General features: G+C 38.2%; 1 protein-coding gene across 1 annotated transcript; it reads right to left on the minus strand.

The window, feature by feature from the left end:
* Positions 1-4,062: 4,062 nt before the first annotated feature.
* On the minus strand, positions 4,063-23,779 carry KLF5 (KLF transcription factor 5). Its single transcript, XM_079778830.1, has 4 exons — positions 23,181-23,779; positions 19,943-20,813; positions 18,882-18,941; positions 4,063-7,391 (listed from the first exon to the last, which is right to left on the minus strand). The coding sequence occupies exons 1-4, from the start codon at positions 23,439-23,441 to the stop codon at positions 7,213-7,215; spliced, it is 1,371 nt and encodes a 456-aa protein (XP_079634956.1). The 5' UTR covers positions 23,442-23,779; the 3' UTR covers positions 4,063-7,212.
* Positions 23,780-24,887: the final 1,108 nt, after the last annotated feature.

The raw sequence follows: 24,887 nt of genomic DNA on the forward strand, positions 1-24,887 counted from the left end.
CTCTGTTTACTTTTGTTCTTTCATTTCTGCTCATATTTTCAATTTTTTTGTTTTCTGCATATTTAAAGCATCCTGCTTGTTTCATAGCTGTAATACCTTTCCTATACCTCTGAAGCTATTAATAGGTTAGTTTTGGCCTTGGGTTAGTTCTGGACGTTTTACCCACCTTATATAGTTTTTTTTCTCCAAGTTGCTTTTCTCTGTTTTCTGTTTCATTTTAGATGGTTTCCTCAGATATCTGGTAATTCTTGGTTATCTGTTAATATTTAATATTTAGGGGTCACAGATTGGAAGCTCAGAACATAGGTGTGACATTAATCAACTGTGGGTTTCTATGAGTGTTCTGACTGGGCCATATTATTGGAGGACTTGGGATTTTCAGTTTATTTAGATCTTGCCTCTTGGATTGGTCCATTCTGAAGACTTTTCCAGCCTCCCACCAGAAAGATAAAGGTTTCATTCCAGCATTCTAGGAACTAAATGGGGAACATTAGAGAAATGGGTTCCAGCAACTAATATGCACATTCATTCAATCCTCCTATTTTCTGTTTGGCACTACTGCCCTCAATTGAACCTGTCATCTACTAATTTAGAGACCCTCTGTCTTTACCCTTTCCAAAGAATAAGCGTATCAATTTTTATTCTTCTGTTGGAGTGGGGACTAGCTGATGATACCCTATTCACAGTGTGTATGTGTTGGCGTGTGTTGGTGGGGTAGATGGCAGGGAGGGGGAGGGAGGAGGAAAGCTAAGGTATTAAAAATTCTTAGACAAATTGTTTTTAAAAATTGCAGTTTAGTTCCACTTCTAGAAGTACTTGATGCTACAAATTCTTGAGATCTTTCGGGATATCTGTGGGAGTTAGAATTAGGTTAGTTCCTGGTTTTCTCCACTACTATTCTAGGATTCTGCTTTTTCAGTTCTGCTCAGTTTGTTGCCTCTTCTATCTAGCTCCTTCCAGCTCCCACAAATCTGTTGGTGTTTCTATTTTTCTGTGCTCCTCACAGGTTTATTATGCCTTGGAAGTGGCAGTGCGGGGGTGGGGGTAGGGAACCCTTTCATTTCAGTTGTGTTTTAGGAAGCTGCAAAATTAGATGCATGTAATCTAACATTTTTACCTAGAAGTTTATATGTGCTTCTTAGTTCTCCATTCCTTTCATATATATCATCATTCAAATGTCTTTGATTTTCAAATAGCATTAACCTTTTTACCTTTATATTAAAGAATATTACCATTTCTATAGCACCAAATGCTTTCATGGGTGATATGCACTAAGAGGAATAGATAAAGTTTGCTGGTTTACCAAAAAAAAAAAAAAAAAAAAAAAAAAAAAATTCTGAGTTTTCATGTAACAAACTCTTCCAATCACACATAGCTCATATAATATATATCACATGAGAGCTATGTGTGATTGGAAGAGTTTGTTACATGAAAACTCAGAATTTTTTTTTTTTTTTTGGTAAACCAGCAATCTTTATCTATACACATATATTTTTTTAATAGTCACCGTGAAGATAATTATTCAATAATTCTCAGGTTTTGTCACCTAAATACTGGTATGAGTAAAAAAAAAAAAAAGGTTTCATGTTGATTAGTTTAACACTGCAGTGAAGAATCTAACCAAAGACAGAATTTAGTTAACTTCAAAGTAGAGACCCGATTTAGTAATGGAGAGTAAAGCCCTTCTTTGTTATGTTATGGCCCACAAGTTAATCCCAAAAGCTCTGGTGGGCTTAGTTGCAGATAGGAAAAGGAATCTAACTAGATTTTGAGGAACATTTTTATGTAGGCAGGCCAAGTCATGCTTATCTAGGATTCTCTAATTGAATGCCATGAAATGATGCACTTACCACAAGCTGCAACAGCAGAATTAAAATGACAAAATGAAGCAAAACAAAAAACAAGATAACTGGGAAGTGGAGATGAGAACTTAATTGAACGAAACTCAGAGCATTACTTACCTGAAATCAAGCCACAGGATTGCCTTCTGGCCAATTGGAACCTGATGTATTATCAATTTTCATCTAGTTGGAATAGCTTGTTTATCATGAGGCTGGTCAGAATATGTTTGAAACCAAATATTTATTTAATGGATGTGCTAATAATCAGCAATTACATTATTTGCAGAGTTGAAGGGTATTAGTCATAGTTGTCTAAAATAATTTTCCCTTGAAAACACCCTAATAATGCTTAAAAATTCACAAGGCATTACCTGTTTGCTCACCTTATAATCTGTTTCACACACACCTTATCAACAATCTAATACCAACATTATAGCAACATGCTATAGTGTTGCTATAGTGAAAAGGAAAGTTGGCGATAATTAGATTGATTCCATTCCTGCTGGGCTTAAGCCATTTCATATAGCACCATAGTTATTTTTTGACATCTACTTTAGCATTAAGAGCAGGAAATACAAAGGACAATCTAAGAAGTGATGTTTCTTCCAAGGAGTTGACAATCTGAGGAAGAAAAACACATATATGCATATATGCATAACCCATGGACACAGATAATAATGCAGTGAAGCTGAGGGGGGGGCAGGTGCAGAGTGGAGGGGGTTAGTGGTGGGGGGAGAGAGGACATCTGTAATACTTTCAACAATAAAGATAAATTAAAAAGAAGGAAAAAAAACCAAGAAAAACACTTATGGTAGAAAATAATTCAAATGCTAAATTATCATGTCTCCAAATACAAAAGAAGTTCTAATGAGTGTGGTTAATAAAGACAGAGGGTCTGCAGTGAGTTTGAGCAGACAAGGATTTGAGCAGGTAGCGGACAAGAGAGGAGAAAGGGAAGCCTACAAAAGAGAGGGAAAGAGGACTCAAAACATTTGTGCTCTGTAACCTGGAGTAAAATAGTGTTTAAGTTTTAGGAAGATTAATACAATTAAGTGCTGGGAACCAAAATAAGAGTGAAAGTTTCTACTCACAAGAAAATTTTGTAATTCATAGAATTATCAATTACAACTGAATACTGGTACACCCCTGATTTGTTACTGGACATATATACGGAGTTGCTTAGAAAAAAAACAACAACAACAACTATAACCTCCCTATTTCAATTTCTAGAAATAAATTTAATCCCCCCCCCAAAAAAATTATAAAAGTTTTTCTCCCAATGAGAAATTCTGGCTAGGGAGTGATTTGTATTATATTCTCGAGCTGGATATTAACTTAAAATGACAGGGAAGAATGAGGACTCAAGAGGCTAGATATACAATAGCTAAGATTTGGAAACAGTGAAAGTGCCCATCAGCAGATGGATTTAAAAACTGTGGCACATCTACACAATGGAATACTATGCTGCTATAAAAAAGAAGGAACTCTTACCATTTGCAACAGCATGGATGGTCCTGGAGAGCCTTATGCTAAGCGAAATAAGCCAGTCAGAGAAAGACAAATATCACATGATCTCACTCATATGTGGAATATAATGAATAACATAAACTGATGAAATAAAATAGAGCCAGTTACATAGAAGCATCAAACAGACCTTCCAACCTAAGAGGGAAGGTGGCGGGGGCCAGGGAGGAGTAAGAGATCAACCAAAGGACTTGTATGCATGCCTGTGAGCATAACCAATGAACACAGATAGTAGGGGGGGTGAGGGCATGTGCTTGGGCATGTGAGTGGCCAGGGAGAGGTCAATAGGGGATAAAGAAGACATATGTACTACTTTAAACAATAAAGAATTTAAATTAAACAAAAAAGCAAACAAAGAGTCTGGATAAACTTATGATGCCATATTACATAACTAAAAATTTCACTTCAGCTCCAATATCAGAAATTTTCCCATTTATTGAAAATATATAAAATATATAATAGTCATACTGATTCTTTGCTTCTAAAAATAGTTCTTGCCCTAGCTGGTTTGGTTCAGTGGATAGTGTCGGCCTCTGGGTTCGATTCCAGTCAAGGGCACATGCCTAAGTTTCAGGCTTGATCCTTAAGAGGGGGCATACAGTAGGCAGCCGATCAATGATTCTCTCTCATCATTGATGTTTCTATCTCTCCCTCTCCCTTCCTCTCTGAAATCAATAAAATATATTTTTAAAAAAATAAAAAGCTTATTCTAAAAGTTTAGATTTATAGAATTACTGCAAAGATAAAATGGAATTCCTGTTATATCCCTCCCTATTCTCTATAATAATCTATAATAATAAAAGTGTAATATGCTAATTAGACCACCAAGCTGAACAACCTTCCGGACGTCCTTCTGGATGAAGCCGCGGCTGCAGGGGCTGAGGCAGAGGCAGTTAGGAGAGATCAGGCAGGCAGGTGAGCAGTAAGGGGCAATCAGGCAGGCAGGCAGAGGCGGTTAGGGGCGATCAGGCAGGCAAGCAAGCTGTTAGGGGTGATGAGGCAGGCAGGCAGAGTGGTTAGGGGCGATCAGGCAGGCAGGCAGGTGAGCAGTTAGGAGCCAGTGGTCCTGGATTGCCAGAGCATGCAGTGCACAAATTTTGTGCACTGGGCCTCTAGTAGTTTATATTAGTGTGACACATTTGTCATAAGCATTAAACCAATATTAAAACGTTAAATTCCAGCCCTGGCCTGCATACAGAAGGGTCCTGGGTTCAATTCCAGTTAAGGTGTGTACCTCAGTTCCCAGCCCTGATTGGGCACGTGCAGGAAGTAACCAATGTGTCTGTCTTTCCACCTCCCTTCCACTCTCTAAAAACCAATGAAAAAATATCCTCAGGTGAGGATTAACAAAAAAAAAAATTAAAAATAAACATTAAATTCCATATTTTATTCAATTTCCTGTTTTTCCCTAAAGTGCCTTTTCTGTGCCAGAATCCCATAAAATTTACACATTACATTTAATTGTCATGTTTCCTTAAGCTTCTCCTGCTGACAGCTTCTTTGATTTTTCCTTGTTTTTCGTATTGACAGTTGAGTACTGGGTAGGTTTGGTTTTGTTTTCTATTAAAGAGAGGAAACCTTAATGGTGGAGGGGGGGCACCCTGGGGATCAAACCTGCAACCCAGCCATTTGCTCTGATTGGGAATGGAACCAGACATTTCGGCTCATGGGAACTGAGCTGAAACCAACTGAGCCACACTGGCCAGAGACTGGGTAGGTATTTTGTAGAATGTCCATTAATTGGGATTTGTCTTCTGTGTTTCTCATCATTCAACTGGGATTAAATGTTTTTAGGAGGAAGACCAAAGTTCCATTTTCATCACATCAAATTAAGGGTACTAACCGAAAAAAAAAAAAAAATCAGCATTCATGAATTATGCCTCCCTTTATACCTCTAATTATAGGTTAGATTTATAGAACAAATTCCTCTCTTTTGTCTTAAACAAAGGTAGGTATTTGTTCAATGTAGAAACTTTTTTTATTAACTGCCCTGATAAACAGACCCTTTAAACCAGTGGTCGCCAACCTTTCTGACCTCACAGACCACCAGTGGTCCACGGACCATCGGTTGGCGACTGCTGCTTTAAATAGTTTTGGAAAATTGCTTCTCGGCCTTTTGGCTAAGATCAAGTGTAGTAAATAGTTTTGGAAATATAATTTGCTAGTTTTTGTTTTTCAAAATTTGCCAGTTTTGCTATTGTAGGTGAAGAAGGCACAACATGAATCTTTTAGGCACTTTTTATTTTCCAAAAAAAATTGTCATTAATATATAAACATCTCATTCTCTCAAAAAAATTCTACAACTATACAGCTGTTTGCTCCATTATTTGCATAGGAAATGACCACAATACAAAAATAAGAGGGAAAAAGAAGCAAAACAGCAACCGATTTTAGCTTTTTATGTAGGTATGTTCCACGTATAAACATTTTGAAGCCGCTTACAAAATATTTACACCAGTTGTCATCTATTTACACGTTTTAAGAGCAACTTTTCTAACAAACAAAACTATAATTTATCAAGTTATGAAAATTTTCTAAAAAAACTTACTATATTACCACAAAATAAATAAAGATAAACAATATTTTAAAAACAAAATTAAAATTTCATTTCAATTAAGACCCCTTTTGGCATTTTGCTTATTTATTCTGCCCTTTGGTTAATAGCATCAGCATCACATTACTATTTTATATTGCATATATGCTTCCTTAAGTTTTCAACATGTCATTTGTAATTAAAGGTAGACACTGAGTCAATATGAACAATAGATTAACTAAACTGCACTGTAATTTAGGTAAAATTACTGTGTCACTGTATATTACATGCAAAATCCACTTAAACTGGCATTTAACCAACAGTACTGCATGAACAAATAACTCAGTATATGAAAACTGCATCATAAATTCAACATTTTCATACATGAAAACTGCATCATAAATTCAACATTGCCATGTGAAAACTACGTAAGTCCTCCTCCTGTAAAATGATACTGTTTAGCTTATTTCAAGGTTTAACTTTCATATATTGTAACTATCTTTAAGCTCTTGAGTTCACAATTCATATAAAACTCTTTCATATTTAAAATAAATCCCATTTTAATCAGTGCATTAAATCTGCTTTTTAAGTTCATTTGAATGATGATTATCTTTCCCCCTAAAGAAATGAATTTGATAAGGTTTTAAGAGGTATCTTACAACAAAATTCTAACTGTAAATGTACTCATGGTTATTTTCAAATTACTTATGATTTCTCCCCCAAAGAATCTTAGAAAACTTGTAATAAACCTATAAAGCTGATTTGCATATGTACAAAATTTTGAATAGCAAATATAGGCAACTCATAAAAAAAAAACAACACAAAACAAACATTTGTTCAATGGCTATTTGTGAATTGCCAGGTACACTGTGTACCTCTAAGGAATTATTCTATTATTGAAAACAACTTGATGTCAAGTAAAATCTTGACATACAATCCAGCCTTCTTCCTGTGCCTGCCAACTGACTTGTTTACTAAACTCTGTCACATTAAATGATGGTGCTTAGGTAAAAATGCTGCAAACACATTGCACCCCCATCCCCCTACCCACGCTGAGATGCGCTGCCTGTCATGAGATGAAATCTGCTTGAGTAAAGCCATATACATTACAGCAAGCATTCCAGATTCCTAAAAGGACCAAACACTTTGGCATTAATACAATGTACTCCGTTTTCTCAAATATACAAAATATACATTTCCAGTTTTTTGCTTTTTCTTTTTATATATATATAGTTAAGTTTGTAGTTAAAATTTTGCCAAGTGAACTGCAGACCATCAGTGTGATTGCACAGGCACGCAGGCCCTCGCAGCAGCTCAGTTCTGGTGCCTCTTCATGTGCAAGGCCAGGTGGTCGGAGCGGGAGAAGCTGCGGTTGCACACCCCGCACTGGAACGGCTTGGCCCCGGTATGCTTCCGGTAATGGCGCGTCAGCTCATCCGAGCGGGCGAACCTCCAGTCACAGCCTTCCCAGGTGCATTTGTATGGCTTCTCACCTGTGACAATGAACAAAGAGAAGAGATGAGGTGCCCTGCTTGTTAAGACAAACATCATAGATCCTGCCTGAAAAGAAATTAAAAAAAAAAAAATCATGGTCCAAAGAGAAGGAAAGTTCATGAATTTTGTTATGGAATCACTTTCCTCAAAGTCATCTAGTGAACAGTGTCAGTGCCTTGTAGAAAGCTACTTCACCTGATTATATAAAGAAAAAGAATGAAAAACTTGCAATTTTAAATGTACAAGTAGAATCAGTGCTCCTGTATATGTAAATCCATAAAAATAGCTAGATAGCTTGGGTGGCTTTATCATTACTATGGGAACACAATGTCTACAAACCCACATTAAGTGAGTATAGGACTAATGGCTACAAGTTGACCAAGAGAGGAAAAAATTAAAGACGGTACTTAAGAGGGAGGGTACTTCTCAGATCACCAATACAATGAATTTAAGGTCCCACAAATGCAACCCTTTACTTCACAGACTGGTCCTCGATGTTTCTCTATTAGCCAGACTAAAACTGCCAGCATATACGCCAGTTCCCTTGAACACACAGCCTCTAAAATGGGGTATTAGGGCACTTGCTCTTAGAAATCCACAGTGGCACATACACCTTGAAGCAGAACAAAGAGAAGTTTCAAGTTCAATAGTGTTAAAGCTTTATGCAGCATTTGATATTTAATCAACTCCTCAACCAGATCAGTCTTGTACTGACCATTTCACTTAGTCATGAAACAACCATAATAATTCTAATACTTGCTGATTCATGCATTCGTCTTTCTTTGTAAAGCACTGCCCATTCTTATACATTATTTGCCAAGTTCCTACTATATGGTTGGCACTGCCCTGAATGCTTGGACTACCACAGCCAGCAAAACAAAAATGCCTGGCTTCATGGAGCTTACATGTGTTAATATATACTTTTAAAAGTCCCTAATCATTCAATCTACCTATTCTTTCACAGCTCTCTTTACTTTAATTGATAACTGAGCTGCCGCCCCATGGCAATTTGAATTACTCTTAAAGTTATCTAAAGTTTGCTAATCTTTCAAAAGTTAGTATTTATAATGCAGTCGTAACTCCCAGTTTTAGAATTAATTAATCCTATTTGAAATTATGTAGTCCCCTAAATAAATCCTAAAATCTAAGAATCTCCCACTGAACATTAACTAGTAGTTCCTATATGGTATGCTTTATTATAATTTCCTATGAATGTTAGTTTAAGATGAGAGGTTGTGAGATAAATTTATATATTAAAGTATTGTTGGTTTATAGATGAGTTGTATATGGATGCATTTTAAAACTCTGAAACTCCTTTTAAAATGTTTTCTTCTAAAAGAGAAGAACCTCCGAGTTGCCTTGAACACTGTCACCATGAAACTCAACCACCTTTCTGCCTGATTTAGCAGTATCATATTCAGGAAGTTGTAAGATTACTCAACTGTGTCCAAATTTTAAAAGACATTACCCACATCAACTGAGATTTCTACTACAGCTTGTGCTTAACATGGTTTTGCTATTCTGATAACCAGTCTGTTTCTCAAACTAAATTCCGTAAGGACAAGAAGAAAGAGCCAGCCTGGCTCTGTGAAATTTGTACCAATTATTTCCCATGAGATTTCTCTTTCAACTCCTTATGGTATGCATCCCCAAGCCACCTTTCCTGTCTCCTCTCCTCTGGCTCTGAACCAAGACACAACTATTTTTATTTTTTAAATTCTCTTTTTGGTTCCTATCACTCTATTTGTAAAATAGACACCACAATTCCTGAGTTGTTTTTTCTTCTCATAGTAAATTCTAAGATTTTAAGCTAATACACTCAAACCTTTTAAGTAACATAAGAAATAAACTACTTTTCTTTCGCTTATAATCACATTTAATCTGTTTACTTCATAGATATGTTTTAATACTAGCAGTAAAGGGAGCTATCACTCTTGCAGATGTAAATGAAATACAAAAAAAAATTACCTTTTTGCACACGTGTTTTTGTTCCTCATGAAAAATAAAGTCACAAAAACAAACATGTTGGTTAAATACCTTACTGTAACTTAATGGCAAATTATTGCTGCTGTCTGAGGCAAGGAAAAAAAATTCCTCAAGTGCCCCAATTTTAAAAATCATTCTGATTTTTCAGAGTTTAAGAAACAAGGGACACTAGACTCTTTTTGTTCACTATTTTTATTGGCTATAAAGCAATAAACTGTACCAATATTTTTAAAAGTTTACTTTACTGATTGGTTAGAAAACGGTAGCTATTAAACTTCCTAAAATATTTGGGATTTTGCTCCCAATTTATGCACATCTATAGGTTGTTCAGCCAAGAATACTACCAGTGTCTGGGACATTAGTTATGGGACCAAGTCTTGACTATAAAAGCAAGGACAACTGTTCCCCACTTTGGGCAGTTTCTATGGGATTTGTTCAAGTGTCAACACTGCTCAAGTAAAACACTGTAGAGGAAGCTGGTACCCAATTTCTGGCCAAATAGCCAATTTGTGCCTTTCTTCCTCAGCCAGAAACACTATGCACAGTACTTCTGGGAAACCAAACTGACTTCCTTTAAGTTATTTCAACAGGATAGAACTTTCAAAAGTTTAATTGGATTTTTACAGAATCCTTTTCCAATACCACCAATTTAAAATATTTAGTTAAGCTCTTTCAACATCAACGTTATTTTTAAGTTCTCATGTTGTTAATGTGAAACTTTCCAAAGGCAAAGAGAAAAAAGTGACAAGTTTGTACAGCCTGGAAAACAAGCTTCCACTTTATCTCAAATAAAGTATGCATTCTCTCATTCTATTTTAAAATTACTAGGACTATTTTTGTTAGGAATCCCTAATCTTTTTTTTTTTTTTTAAAAGTCCAAGTTAAACATATACACTATCCATACTGATAAAGTCAATCAATATTTTATAAAAAAATGTTAAGCAAAAACAATTCCAGGCACAGGCACAAACATCCGTTGGGCACATATTCTAGAGTTAGGCACTTCTCATAGCTTCACTTAGTCCTTACAATAGCTCCAGAGTTAGAAGCAAAATGATGAGCTCCACATTAAGAATCCTAGCCTGCCACTTATCCCTAATGTCCTTCTTAAACCCTCCATTAGCAAACATTAATACTCTCTATATGAATGATTTAGAGAACACCTAGATAGTGTTCAAATTTAAAGAATGAACATAGATGCCAAAATCCTCAAAATTCTAGCAAATCAGATCCAGCAGTATATGAGAAAGATCATACACCATGACCAAATTTATTTAAAGATTTCAAAGCCACTTCTGAAGGTCAGTTAAGGAACAGTTTAGTTTAAGGGACTCAGAGTAGGCCTTAACCCAGACTATCTGAAGCACTGAGTCCTGAAAACTGACCTGTGCTGGCATTGACAATCCCAATATTATCTAACAACTAGAGGCCCGGTGCACAAAATTCATGCACGGGGGGGGGGGGGGGGGGGGGCCCTCAGCCTAGCCTGAACCCTCTCCAATCCAGGACCCCTCAGGAGATGTCCGATTGGGCCTAAACCCGCAGTCGAACATCCCTCTCACAATCCGGGACTGCTGGCTCCTAACTGCTCACCTGCCCACCGGCCTGATCGCCCCCAACTGCCCCCCTGCCAGCCTGGTCACCCCACGCAGCCTGTGTTCAGTCGCCCGTCCGGTTGTTTAGGTTGTAACGGCCCCTGGCTTTTTATAAATTAATACGGTTCCCCTTTATCCCAGGCTAAGTGAATTTCAGTGGGTTAGCCACACAATATGTTTGTGAAGTATTTGAAAAATCTTTAGTGATGAACTAAAAAATTCTTATTTTTTTCCCTCTGATGAACAGGTAAAAAATGAACCTAACATAATAGAATGGGAGGTTTCTCTGCTCTGCTGAACATATTCAATAGACTCATACCAAAGCCTTTGCCTAGAATGTTCTACATAGATTCTTCTAACAAAAGAAAAAAATCATAGATGAAAATATTTTTAGTTATTTTGTGACTTTTTAGAAGTTTATTAAAGCAGCCCAGCCGGCATGGCTCAGTGGTTGACCACTGACCTATGAACCAGGTGGTCATGGTTTGATTCCCAGTCAGAGCATGTGTCTGGGTTGTGGGCTCCACCCCCAGTGTGGGGCATACAGGAGGCAGTAGATCCATGATTATCTCTCATCATTGATGTTTCTATCTCTCCATCTCCTTTCCTCTCTGAAATCAATAGCATCTTGTGTTTTTTAAGTTTATTACAGCAAATCTACACATCTGTTTTTCTTTCTGAAAGCTTAAAGATTATCCAAATCAATGACATCTGATAAAGGCTAAAACCATCAGAATTAAAGCCAATGTTTAGTAAATAAGAGTGTAACCTGTACTAAATGACTTGCAAAATACAACAAATAAGACTTGGTCTCCAGCTTCAAGGAACTTAAAATCCATATCCTATTTTGAGACCTAAAACAAAGCAAACTGTTAAAGTGGAATAAATCATTTTAATAATTAGTACTTAAAAGTTGAGTCTCAAAATAAGCTAAAATTTGAGAAGGAAAATATTTTCATGCAATTTATAGTAATTAGATTTTTTTCCAATAATTAGAAACTTAAGGAATTTTAGAGTCTGAAACAGTCTCTATAGTTTTAAATAAAAGGTAAAGAAATAAAAAGCATTAATCCCCAAATTAAAGAAATTCATAAATATTAGATATTAGATATCTAAAGAAAGGTAAAGTAGGATGATTTAGGCTCATTAATTCCTAATTTTATGTCAATGCCAGTAATTTAAAAAATATCTTTATTAATGCTCAATGTAATACATCTATACTTGGAACAGAAGAAGGGTAGGCAGTTCATTTTAAAGGTGAGTATTATTAGTATTTATAAAATACATCTAATATTTAATAGTATAGTATCCCTATACTATATATCTATAGTATCCCTACATCAATAATGTCCCCCACTTTAAACAAACTGATTACTTTTAGAGATATATTAAGTAAGAAAATCCCTTCTTTCTCCCTGTTGGTCAATTTGTATTTACTTCTTTCTTTAAAATCTGATTCTCCTTTACCTTTTCAGAAAACCTCTGAACAGTCTAGCAAAGATCTCTTCTGGCCCCCAGCATCAGTTAAATTCTCTTTGAATGACTGATTTCACTTGCATCTATACTGCTGCATGAAGGCTTCAAATAGCTATATTTTGCCTCAACTGGCTTTGAAAGTTCAAGGACAAACACTGGCTTCTATTCCGGCTGTAAATGCCACACTTCTCTTAATACTTCTTTAGAACAATCACATATTTGGCTGAAGTCTGACCAACTCTGTTATTATCATTAATGAAAATAAAGGGAAAGTGTAAGAGACAGGATAGCATCTAGTGTAAGTCTATTGGATTATCCTTTTTAATGGCCCCACCTGCAATAGGGCTTTTCTATACTGCCTCAGACCACCGAGGATAATCTGACTAAATGTGCGTTTATGTGAGAATCGTGCCTTTTTCCTCTTCAGGAGGCCATGTTCACAATCAGTTATTATTCATACAACAGTTGTACAGGAATAAATAAACTCTACACAAACAAGTTTTCTTTTACAGTATTAGATACATTTGAGGAAAACTAAGACATTCTGGAGGCCCTACTGCTGGTCAAAGGGAGTGAGGGGACTCCTCCTGGGAACAAAGAACAATAATCTGCCAAACCTAAAGGGGGCTGGATACGGGGATAAGCTGTCAAAGGTCAGTCTATATCCCAGCAGAATGAACCTCTGGGCTCCTAAGCTACTGCTCCTTCTGAGGGTTCTCAACAAAAACAAAGGAAAACATCCTCTATCATTAACAGTGGAATGAAATACCAATTGTTGAGTCTAAAGACAACATTCAGATTCACTTTCTCATAATAGGGGTACAAACTAAAATTTTTTTCAAGTATCAAAATATTTTACCTTTATTTTTTTGACAAAATAGAAAAATTCCATGTTTTCATTTTCCCAGCACTGAATGAGTACTAAATATCCTGTTTTATTTTTTCTATCATCATTTATCCTCCCATACCCTCCTCCACCTCCATCTACCCCCTCCCTCCCCAATCACTACACTGTTGTCCATGTCCATTAATATCTTTTTTTTCTTTTTTGTTCAATCTCTCCCCCGCCCCCAACCCCACCCAGCAGAGCTGTCTGCCTGCTCCCCATTTATGAATCTGTTTTTATTTTGCTTGTTAGTTCCATTTGTTCATTAGATTCCACATATGAGTGAAATCATATGGTACTTGTCTCTCTCTGGTTTATTCCTTGGTTTGCATTCATAAAGTTATTTAAAAAAAAATTATTCTTTTGCCTAGATGTTTTTTAATGAATGTTAGTGACGGTACTTCTAAAACAATAAGCTACCCTTAATCAGAATTGCTGGAGATCCTTGAATATAAATAACACAGGCTGACAGAATAAGAGTGCTGCTATAGAGATACTTTTACTAAAGTAGGACATTACTTTGTTTCTAAGCTTTCACCAGAAAAGATGTAGGTCGTCAAGTAAATAGCTACTACATTCTATAGAACTAAGAATATCTGGCAAAGTAAAAACCTTGGGTGATTAAACTACCTTTACAGCTGATTGTTTCTATCTCAACTTCAGCAATTCTATTTAACCTACTTAGAAATGATCTTCTCCCACTAGTTTATAAGAAAAGAGATTCACTGCAAGATTGGTAAAAAATGCAATCAAATTAAACTTCTTAACCTTTGACAAGCTTTATCATTGCAGAACAAAAATTTCTTATGTAAATGTTTTTCAGATGAAAGAACAAGTCCTAGAAGCAAGGTTTAATCTTCCCAGTGAGAGTCATTAAAAAGAAATTGTTTCTAAGCTTTCAAACTTATAAATACCTTTCCAGAGGTCTGAGACCAGCAAGTCTCTTTAAACCACTACTTTTTTTTTAACATAAGCTTGAAATTGTCAATATATAAAATAAAGCTACAAATGAAAATAATTTACGAATATTTTAGTAACATCTAACACTATAAGCTACGTAAATATGATACTTTTTCCTTCATAGTTTTGAAATATAGACTCAAAAAATCATTGGGCACTAAATTTCAATCTGCAAAACTTTTAACCTCTACCAGTAACACAAATTGTATCATTCATCTCCATTAAGTCCAGATATAAAATATATATACACACACACACATATATATATACACTTATGCTGATTTTAGTTCTAAATCATTTTCTAAGAAAGTGAAATCCTTTATATTTTTAAAAGCCGTTCACACTCTTTTCCACTTTTCCACACCAAAAAACTCATTTTCAGAACATTTTTAATATTTCTTTTAGCAGGAAAATGGCAAAAGTAAAAATGTCTATTGTCAACACTGTCAATATTTTAAAATAAAAATTTATTCCTAGCATGTTTAATAGGTAATAATGCAGAGCAAAGAATTATACAGAAATTTATACCTAAGGATTTTTTAGTACCCAAACTGAGACTAAAATCAATGCTTAGCAACAAATCTCAAGCAGAGATTATGTATTTTAAAACACACATAGTGATATTTTAATATAAATGTCATTAGGAAATAGTGACATAATCATCAAGTCAAGCAGAACATGGGAATTTACCCCCTTCCCAACCAGGCTTGGGCTAAAAATCTTTCTAAGACTTCCTCTGGAATCCCGAACACAGCTCACTGTGCAATACAGCACTGACGTGAGTCCATTTTGTGTTCCTATGTTATTTGTAGGTTTCCACTTTCTTTTGTGGGGTTGTTTCCAATTGTCCTTTCCTGTCAACCCTTAGCAAGCCATTTTAGGATCAGTGTACCTTAACAGCTCGTGCATAGATGTGGGTCTAAGGGATACTTGAGCCAAGGGTGCAAGCTGCTCGAAGACTTTTTCTGTACAAGTGCTCATTTTCTGCCCTGTTCCAGATAGCCAAGACTGATAAGTGATCTAAAAATGTTACTAGACCCTAATTCCCCAACTGCTTTAGCATAGCCCCTAGGTTTACGTGTATATTCACACATGTGACTAAAAGCACTAGGTTTCAAACATCTATATTCTGTTCACTATCGACTTTTTCAGAATTTTTTCTTTGGAAAATACTTTTTTACTAATATGTGAGCACAAGTTTCAAAGAAATTTCCACATTCAATGTAAAAAATATTTTTTAACTTATGGTACTCATAAGCATACAAAAAAAAAAACCAGTATGAGTGGTAAGAACAACTTTTCAATTTCTTCCAAATTTTTCTTTGTACTTATACTCTGAGTTATTTTAAACCTTCATTATGAAATTAAAGATAGTCAGGTATATGAACAAAAACAACCAGTTGCAGTAGATTTTTCAATCTGATTCATGAATTGGTTTAACAGGCACAGTGATTTGCAAGGGCAAAATGGTATGTGAATTTTTAGAAAAAGCAAGGTGCTTGGGAGCAACTTTTAAACAGTGGCAATGAGTATAGCCCCTTGAATACATCATGAGGTATACACAAATTTCAGTAATGTTCACATTTAAATGTTGTTAAAAGTACAAGTATTTTGATTTGGAAATTTACCACTTCTTGACACTTACCTAGAAGCAGCCACGATTATGTCTAACCAGAGGCATGACATGGCGTTACAAGTAACACACACAACCACCCACACCTCTATATAAGGGGTACCTCTATAGGTCTATAAGTATGTCATCATGTACATAAAGACATAACATGCTTTTAAAAGTGAAATATCATTATTTCCCGAAATTGAGTCAGATATTTTGTCTAACCATACAAAGATAGAACTTGGTATTATTTGTCTATTCTGTCTGAATAAAAAAAAACCAAAGGGTATGAACTTAGAAAAAACTTGAATGCTATGAGACTTCTGGCTCAAGAAAGTATCATCTACTCTTTCATCCAAAATTGTTTTTGAAAAGTCTTGTTTTGGAAAGACTATTTTCTTATGTTCAATTTGCAAATCAAGTTAAGAAGCATTTGCAATCTGAAAATTCGGAATAAGCAATAGAACTCAGATGTAGGTTGTTTTAATTGCTTAAATCATTTTTAAAGCATAAGGTAACTTGACATTTTAAAGCATTTACAATTTCATTCCAAAGAAATGCTAGGGCGCTTCACATTCTGCCTGCAAAATGGCAGTCATTTAAAAAATAACTTTTATATTGTCAAATAGAAGATCAACATTTCCATATAGATTGGGCAGGGAGGACAGAGAGAGAACAAGAAAAGCTATTAAATGAGAGAAGTACTTTAGAAATGCCTGAGTCTTAAAAAGGAGGAGGAAAAAAAAAAACAACCCAAACCTTTCTGGCTTCAGATACATTCATTAAAAAACAACAGGCAGGGTAGGGAGGATGCAATGCGAGAGGTAATTTTAAAAGGCATTGTCTAGAAACTAGAAATGAGGAGAAAACAACCTCAATGCTCTATGATTACCCAAGAACGGGTTTAGCCAGATGAACAAGTCTGTTACAAACCCTCCCCAAGGCATCTGAAAGACTATCAAACAAAACTTTATTAAACGGGATTAAATGGTTTCACTCATTACATGTCCATGGCCACACTGTTTACGATCACGTGAAAAAAAAGTTGATGCAAGGGACCCAAACTAGGCTTCAGTCCTCTTTTCAGTTTGTTTTTATTAGTACAAGCTTTGTTAAGACAACCCACTATTAAATTTCCTTGCCAGCAGGTCAAGTTCCAGAATTGCAGGTATAAGCATTCAGAGCACTAAACCCTGACTTGCAGGGGTTGCAAGGCCATTTAGATATGCTCTGACTACATCCCTGCAATAGCACTTGATTACATCGCTATATGCAATCGCACCCCTCTTTTATTAGGAGACTTTAACCTCATGAAAAACATGTTCCTCTCCTATCACTCCTTTCAAGGACTTTAAAAAAAAAAGAAAAGAAAACCCCACAACACAATAGTTCGAATGTTTCATACTTCTACTTCCTTAATAAAAATTCAGGTAAAAACCCGTTTTCAATGTTTCCTTTCTTAACACATATTGTACACAAAAGTATATTTTAGCATTTCTATATGGAATGTGTTCTTGGCCTTGTCATTTGTATTTTGAAAACTTTAGATTGAGTTTATTCTACATTTAATGGGAGTTTGTTCAACTATAAATGTAATTTCTACTTTGGGCTGATAACAGGATCTTTTCCTTTATACAATCTAATTGTCTATATCTGAAAATGGCAGACCAAAACAATCCATTTCATTGATTCATAAAAGAGATGTCTTTTCTTTAAAAGCAGTTTCTCAGAAAGCCCTGGAATCTACCACGTTGTTGCCAACACTATGTAGGTTTTAGTAAGTATCAAGCAATACCTAATAGGCATACAAAATGTCTGCAGTCATATTCTTCTCGGTGCTAAGTCTCAGAACTGACCTTCATTTAAAGGCTTTTACTTTTTAATGCAGCGGTTAGAGATAACTACTTCATTTATCAAAACTCAATTTCCATAGTAACATCTAGCCTGGGGAGATTCAAGTCCTTACACTAATCCAACAACCCATTCAAAGGAACTGTTGAATACTGTGGTTTCCATAGCAATACTGGAATAAAACATTTTGCTAGGTCATTGCTTTTATTAGCAAACTTATCCTCTGAACTTTAGGTTAGGCTTTGTTTAATGAGAGAAAATAAAACATAATCACTTTATATATAGGTTCTTTCCTTTAGTGCTACCCTTTTAACCAAAATCACAAATACTAACCACTTCTATGTTTGAAAATATTTTGGGTATTTGGAGGTTTGAAAGCATGCCACCTGGTTTCATCCTAAAATAGGTTCTGATATAAAGTTTTAAAATTAAGAAGCATTTAAGTGATTGTATACATCTGACAAAATAAAATGTTTATAAAATTTAAAAGCACATTTTGAAAAAGGATGAAATATAAGATAGAATCAAGTCTCTCAAATGCATCGCATGTGGGCTGGGGTAGGGTGTAGAAAAACTAAACTACGACCCCATCTCTGTTTGACTTTAATACTCTGTAATTTCAGCCCTTTCTTTCATCAAGCACATAAAACATGCTCAACACTGATATTTTAGGCTAATGGTAAAACTAAAGATAATGTATTAAGCAGTTATGCTTTACATGCTAAGTGGGCAAGTTTTTAATGTTTAATATAGCTTTATAGAAGCCAACTGATTTGTTAAAGAAAAAAATTAGTTCCATTTTTTTCCCTTTATGATAAGAAATAGCAGTGCCATTATAAGCTTTAAAAATCCATTAGTAAACATCATTGTTTACATTTTTGGGTAATTAATTCTCTGTGAGGTGACAGGGCAAGGCCTTAGTGAGGGAACATCAGTCTTCCTGGAACCAGACTTTTTCACTGAACTGAATTCTGAGCCAAGCCAGGGCTGAAAAGGTAGGCCATTAAAAAATAAAAGTTGACAGAAGAAAGAAGAGATCAAACAAGTGTTGGCTTTTAAAAGGATGAATACCACTTACACTATTTACACAACTCACAGAATTAACAAGAAAATTACATACCAGTATGAGTCCTCAGGTGAGCTTTTAAATGAGAAGACTTCGTATAAACTTTTGTGCAGCCTAAAATAAAGCAGGAGAGGAACAGCTTGTCATTTTGGAGATCCTTTGAAATCTTTACATTTGATGATTCAGTGTTTAAAATCTGGCTTTAAAGAAGAAATCTCTCATGCTAGATATCTGAAGCTTCAGTTTTAAAAAGCACTCCCCTATTACCTTATTAAAGTGATTTGCTTTACGTATGTATCACTTTAGCAGAAAGAGGATAATAAGCCAAGCTACAAATGGGAAATGTGTTTATATCCCAGCAGGTGCTTTATAGTAAGTAGTAACATATACTTCAGTGATTTAAAAATTTTAATGGCTTCAGAGCTGACAATGTTAATCATTATCCAAGATGACTGCCATTTTCTGTACCCCTAACGTTTCTTGTTTTTTCATTTAGTATGGCATGCCATATCATGTACCATAGCCAATAAATTATACCTTGCTTTATTTATACAATAACTTATGCCAGCAACTTGCAAATATATTCATTACTATCATCAGTTCATATTTTGGGTCACGTATGTCATTCAAGAATGGGGATATATGAACTACCCTTAAATCTGTTGTGTAGACAGTCTTCTTACAGCAGCCTTACTCAATCCCCACTTCATTACCACACCATATTTTCTCCTACCTTACTTAAGTAAACTTTTTTCAGGGTACTTAATTTAGAATTAAAAGCTCCAATTTATGATTGGAGATTGTTATGTTAAATAACTCTGGCATAACTAAAAATTCTAATTTTTATTTAATATTAAAGAAAAAAGTCTAAGTAACCGTTTTCCAGAATTGTCTAGCCTTAAAAAAACAACAAAAAAAAACCTCAAATAAGCAGTAGACAACTAAACGGTACATACCAGGGAAAGGCACGGAGACTGGGATATGAAAAGAACAAATTATGTGATTTTTATTGTCAAGCACTACTGTCCTATGTAATTTTAAAACCTGAGTTTGGAAAAAAACACATACACACAAACATTAAATAGGTGATGCTTCAACCAGGTAAGATCACATACCAGGGTAATCGCAGTAGTGGATGCGTCGTTTCTCCAAATCGGGGTTACTCCTTCTGTTGTATCTGACAGGTTGGATGTTTTGCGAATTAACTGGTAGGGTGGCAGGTAAATTTGGATTGTGAATTGCGAGTTTAGAAGCAATTGTAGCAGCATAGGATGGAGGTGGGGTTAAATTCTGGAGCATCTCTGCTTGTCTATCTGGACTTCCAGGCTCTGAGCTTGGTGGTGACGGGGGAAAGTAAGTGGCCTGTTGTGGAAGAAACTGACTTGGCATTGTGTATGTGCAAGGGGGCATGCCCTGGAATTGTTTCATCGTAGTCTGCGGAACAGCAGAGGTGTGTGTGTTAAGGCCTGCCATGGCGGCTGACATAGAAACATTAAGAGTGTCCATTACTGCTGTCTGGTTTGTAGAACTGGGCATATCTAGATCCGGTGTATTCAGTAGCTGGTACAGGTGGCCCTGCGGGGGGACAGAGAGATGAAGATCTGGTGTAGGAAGTTCTTGTTTGATGAAAATATTGTTCACCTCTGGAGCTGCGGTCTGGTGTGAGCTGAATATACTGGTGAACTCGGGGAGGGCCTGGGTTGGGGCCGGAGGAGGGGCAGTCGTTTCACTCTGGTGGTTGAAAATGGTAACAGGTTCTGTCTTGATGTGTGTTACGCACGGTCTCTGGGATTTGTAGAGGCCAGTTCTCAGGTGAGTGATGTCGGGGAGGAAGACGTTCATGTTGATACTGTAAGGTAACCCTTCACTGTCAGTGAAGAACTGGTCTACGACTGAGGCACTGTCTCGTCTATACTTTTTATGCTCTGGAATTATAGAAACTGGAGGAAGCTGAGGTGTCAGATACTTCTCCATTTCACATCTTGTCTGGAAAAAAAAAAGATACAAAAATGCATAATCCACCTAATTCATCATCTCAGGAAGGACAAACAAACGTGCTTACTAAAATTCCCCAACAATCCCTGTGAAAAGTACTTGGGCAAATTCCTTCTAATGTTGCTTATAAATATATCGGGTTTATTTGTCAATTGTGTAATAACTGGTTCATCAAACCTTACGAAACTCTGTAAAATATATATTTGGTAAAATCGCTCCCACAATCAACTGTGGACAAAAAGTGAATGAGGCAAATCGAGAAAAAAGGAACCAAACAGAACATACTCCTTTCTGATGCAAGAATATAGTACACCTTATCGCTCATATACAAGCAGGATTCCCTGCCCATCACACAGTTAAGTTTGCAACTATAGTACAGTATTGTATGTAATATTGCCAGACTACCTCAATTATGTTCATATTATACAGATCTTTAAAGTGTGTGTGCTTTTTAACTAAGCAAACCTTAAATATAATATTGCAAAGTTGTGAGGTTGTGTGGGTTGGTTGTTTGTTTGGATTGATATTGCTTAAATATCTAATATAAAACGTATTCCTTTGCTATTTCGGTGCCTTTTTTTGGTTTACAATTCAATAGAAACCTAAATACAATGTTTTGGTCAAAACATAGTATCCACTGAAAGAACAAGTTCACATTCAACATTTGTTCTAAATGTTGATTTTAATCAGCAGATCCTGTAATTGGTTAATATGATAATGAAATGTTCCTATTCATATCCCTATCTGAAACAGATCTTTAATTACCTAGGGGAAAATCACTCCCTTGGTAGAGTGGTGCTAAGGCGCCCGTGGGTGGGGAGAGGCTGCTGTATGGCCAGCACAGTCATCAGCAAAACATTTATCATGTCCTCCTCAGCGGGACAATGCTACATTCCCCCTTACTCTGTAAAAAGCTCAGTCAAGCCTTGTACTCTGGGTGTCTCCTATGCAAAAAAAATTGATAACCTGAAATAACCAAATCGTTTTCAAATGGTGCTTTTTTAAAGTATATAATCCAACTTGTAACAAGTCTTAAGCCTTTTTACAGCCATCTTCTCCCCTAGTATAACACATAAACTTAACTCCTCTTTTAACACCGGAAAGGAAATTTAAAAAATACATCCTAACTAGATGGCTCACAAAATTATTAGCCGTGACATCTTAGTCGGTGAATAGTACAGTCATTTTTTTGCTACTAACTTAAGTTCAAAAGCATTTCATCTCGGACCTCGTATCATTTCGGTGAGGATGCAGACTCGGTTTCCCGGATAAACACGATTTAAAAATAAAATTAACGCTCTGATCATGTGAGTCATATCTCTGACAAATGCCACTGCCCATTCATAGCTCGGCGACACTCGCAGACCCCCCCCCCCCCCAGCAGGAGCCGAGGAGCAAATATACCATGTGGCAAGGGGCTATTACATGAAGCGCCTCGAAATAAACCCAAGTAAACCCTTTCGTGCACTTCGCTCCCGTGGTGGTTAGTGGTTTCTGATTTTAGCTCTTCCAGCTGTTTGAGTGTGGGTATGTTTCCAATTTTTTTTTTTTTTCCTTGGGACAGGCTAAAAGTCCCGGGAAGTTTTTTCTGGGCTATATGACTCCCCTTGCGTGGGCGAAAGAAACAGGCGGTTGCTCTAATTCGGCTGCCGGGCAAGTGTAAAAGCCAACTGCCAGCTTTCAACGCGGCCCCGGGAGGAAATTTACGCGCACGCACAAGAAGAAAACAACACCCCAGTTTTCTTTTTAGGTAAAATAATAATAATAATAATAATAATAATAATAAGCACTCCAATACAACCTGTGCTTTTCCGGCCTCCCAAAGGCAGCTCCCCGATCGCGTCCAGAGCAGGGTGAGCCAACAGATAAGAAAATAGGACCCCCCCCCCCCCCGGGGAGGGCCCCCCCCAGCACCCCGATGTGCGTTGCCATTTAACACCAGACGACGAGCGTCTGGGGGAACTTCCCAGGCCATTGCACTGAAAGGAGGGGGGGATGAAGGCGCAAGGCGGAATTCAATTTGGGCGAGAGGTACGAGGTCCGATCCTCCAAATGCAAGAAAAAAATAAGGTGTCCGTGAGCACCCATTTCCCTTTGACCTTTCCCAGACGGACCGGCCAGGACCGATTCATCTAAGGACCCCCGCAAACACACACACACACACCCTCTTCAGATCGACTTTCTCCCTGCGAAATGGGGTGCCCTGGCGAGGAGGGCAGGGCGGGGCTGCCCGCCCGGCTCTGGCTCCCGGGGAGCCCCGACGCACGTCCCAGCCTGGAGCGGCCCCTGTCGCCCGCGCGTCGCAGCGGCGGGACACGCCCGAACCCCGGGAGGGCGGGAGGGCAGCGCTCTTCCTACCTGGACCAGCTCCTCGGGGGGCAGCCGCGGGCCCGGCGCGGGCGGCGGCGCGGGCTGCGGGGGCGGCGGGTGCGCGGGCTGCGCCTGCGGGTGGTGGTGCGGGTGCTTCAGCTCCTCGCCCGAGAAGAGCGCCGCGTCGCGGGCCGGGTTCGCGGCGCCCAGCACGGGCTTGAGCTGCGCGAACACGGGCTCGTCCTGCGGGGCCGGTGGCTGAGGCACGGGTCCCAGGCGGGCGCTCAGGGACAGCACCCGCGTAGCCATGGGCACTCGGGGGGGCGGGGGCGGCGGCGGCGGCTCCGGTCGCTGGGCGCGGGTCGAGCGCGCTTCCCACTTCGCGCACGCTGGCTCGGGCCGGCGAGCTCCGCGCGGGGCCGCGGGCGGAGGAGGGGAGGCTCCGGGCGGACCCCTCAGCCTACGGGAGGCACGGCTGTCGAAGGCGCGCACGAAAAGCAAAACTCTTCCGCTCCGCCACGCGTAAACGCCAACGTCCTCCGGGCGGCCACTTTCTCCCGCCCCGCCCCGCCGCGCTCTCTCCCTCGCCGGAGCCCGCTCCCGCCACCGCCGGTCGACGCGAGCGAGCTGCGAACGCGCGTACCTGCCCCACGACTACTGACACTTGACGCCCGCGTCTATTTTACCCAACTCCCGGTGGGCGTGGCCCGCCAGCCAGACTGGCAGCGCGAAGGCGAATCCTGAGGCCCCGAGGCCGGCCGGGCCAGAACGGCTAGCCTATGAGCAGGAAGAGGCTCTCCCAGAGCCCCGCCTCCGCCGCGCTGACCGCACCCCTCTCGAGCCACGAGCTTCGCGCTCGGGGCGGCCGCGCAGTTTGTACACAAGTTCGCTGACCGAGTGGGCTGGCGGAGCGGGGGGCGGAGGGAAGGGGAGACGCCGGTGGAATCTAGGAAGAGAGGGAATTAGGGTGGAGACGTGGAGGGAGATCTCTTAGGGCTGCTCTCTGCCAGGAATAGGAAGAAAGAGAGTTTTGCACGTCTTAGGTGTTGTGCAAGGACCTGAAACTCCAAAGTTGAAACCCGGGAGGCAGCTGGGAGGGGGCGCTAAGGTTTTGAAAGACTTGTTTAATGGGTGTATATTTTTAAATATACAAAATGTACTTCTCTTTAGCGGAAAACTAGGAACGGGGTGATAAACAAATTAAAAGGCAGATCTTGTCTCTGTGTTTCTGTATCAGGGAATATATCCATTTAGTAAAGCAAATTACAAATGTGCTCGATAAAAGGTTTCATGGCAGGTATTTTTTTTTAAAGCCCATGCATAAAAGCTTGTTTTTTCTTACAGTATTTAAGTGGTAAGAGGAAGTTTTCACACACATTTCTATCTCGTATCCGTGTATGAAGGAGAGGATGGACCATATAAATTTTTAAGTTTTTAATACACTGTTGATTCCAGCTTAGCATGGAATCTAATTTAAGCACTAACGACTAGATCAAATGTATTTAAATAGACATTACATCTTTGACTTATTTTTGCTGGAACTGTATGTTCAAAAATTGGAGTTTAATATTTACAAAGAAGCAACGTAGAGCATTTACCCAACACCGTGGCACCTTTTCCTACGAAAAAAGACAACCAAAGAAGCCACAAACATTAGACATGCAGCAGCTCTGAAAACTGGGGATCCAAATTTGTAGGAAAGTAGTAGCCAAATACGTTACTGTCCATTTACTGTTATAATGGGAAGGTGAATTT

This window comes from Cnephaeus nilssonii (assembly GCF_951640355.1).
Source record: "Cnephaeus nilssonii genome assembly, chromosome: 8".
NCBI classification, from domain to species: Eukaryota; Metazoa; Chordata; class Mammalia; order Chiroptera; family Vespertilionidae; genus Cnephaeus; species Cnephaeus nilssonii.

Bases quoted from the DNA above. Each gene is read 5' to 3' on its own strand.
- KLF5 (XM_079778830.1), bottom strand. From the start codon at position 23,441: ATGGCTACGCGGGTGCTGTCCCTGAGCGCCCGCCTGGGACCCGTGCCT. The intron at 20,814-23,180 runs GTAGGAAGAGCG...TTTTTTTTCCAG, and splicing joins CCCCCGAGGAGCTGGTCCAG to ACAAGATGTGAAATGGAGAA. The intron at 7,392-18,881 runs GTATGTAATTTT...TCATTGTCACAG, and splicing joins TCACCTGAGGACTCATACTG to GTGAGAAGCCATACAAATGC.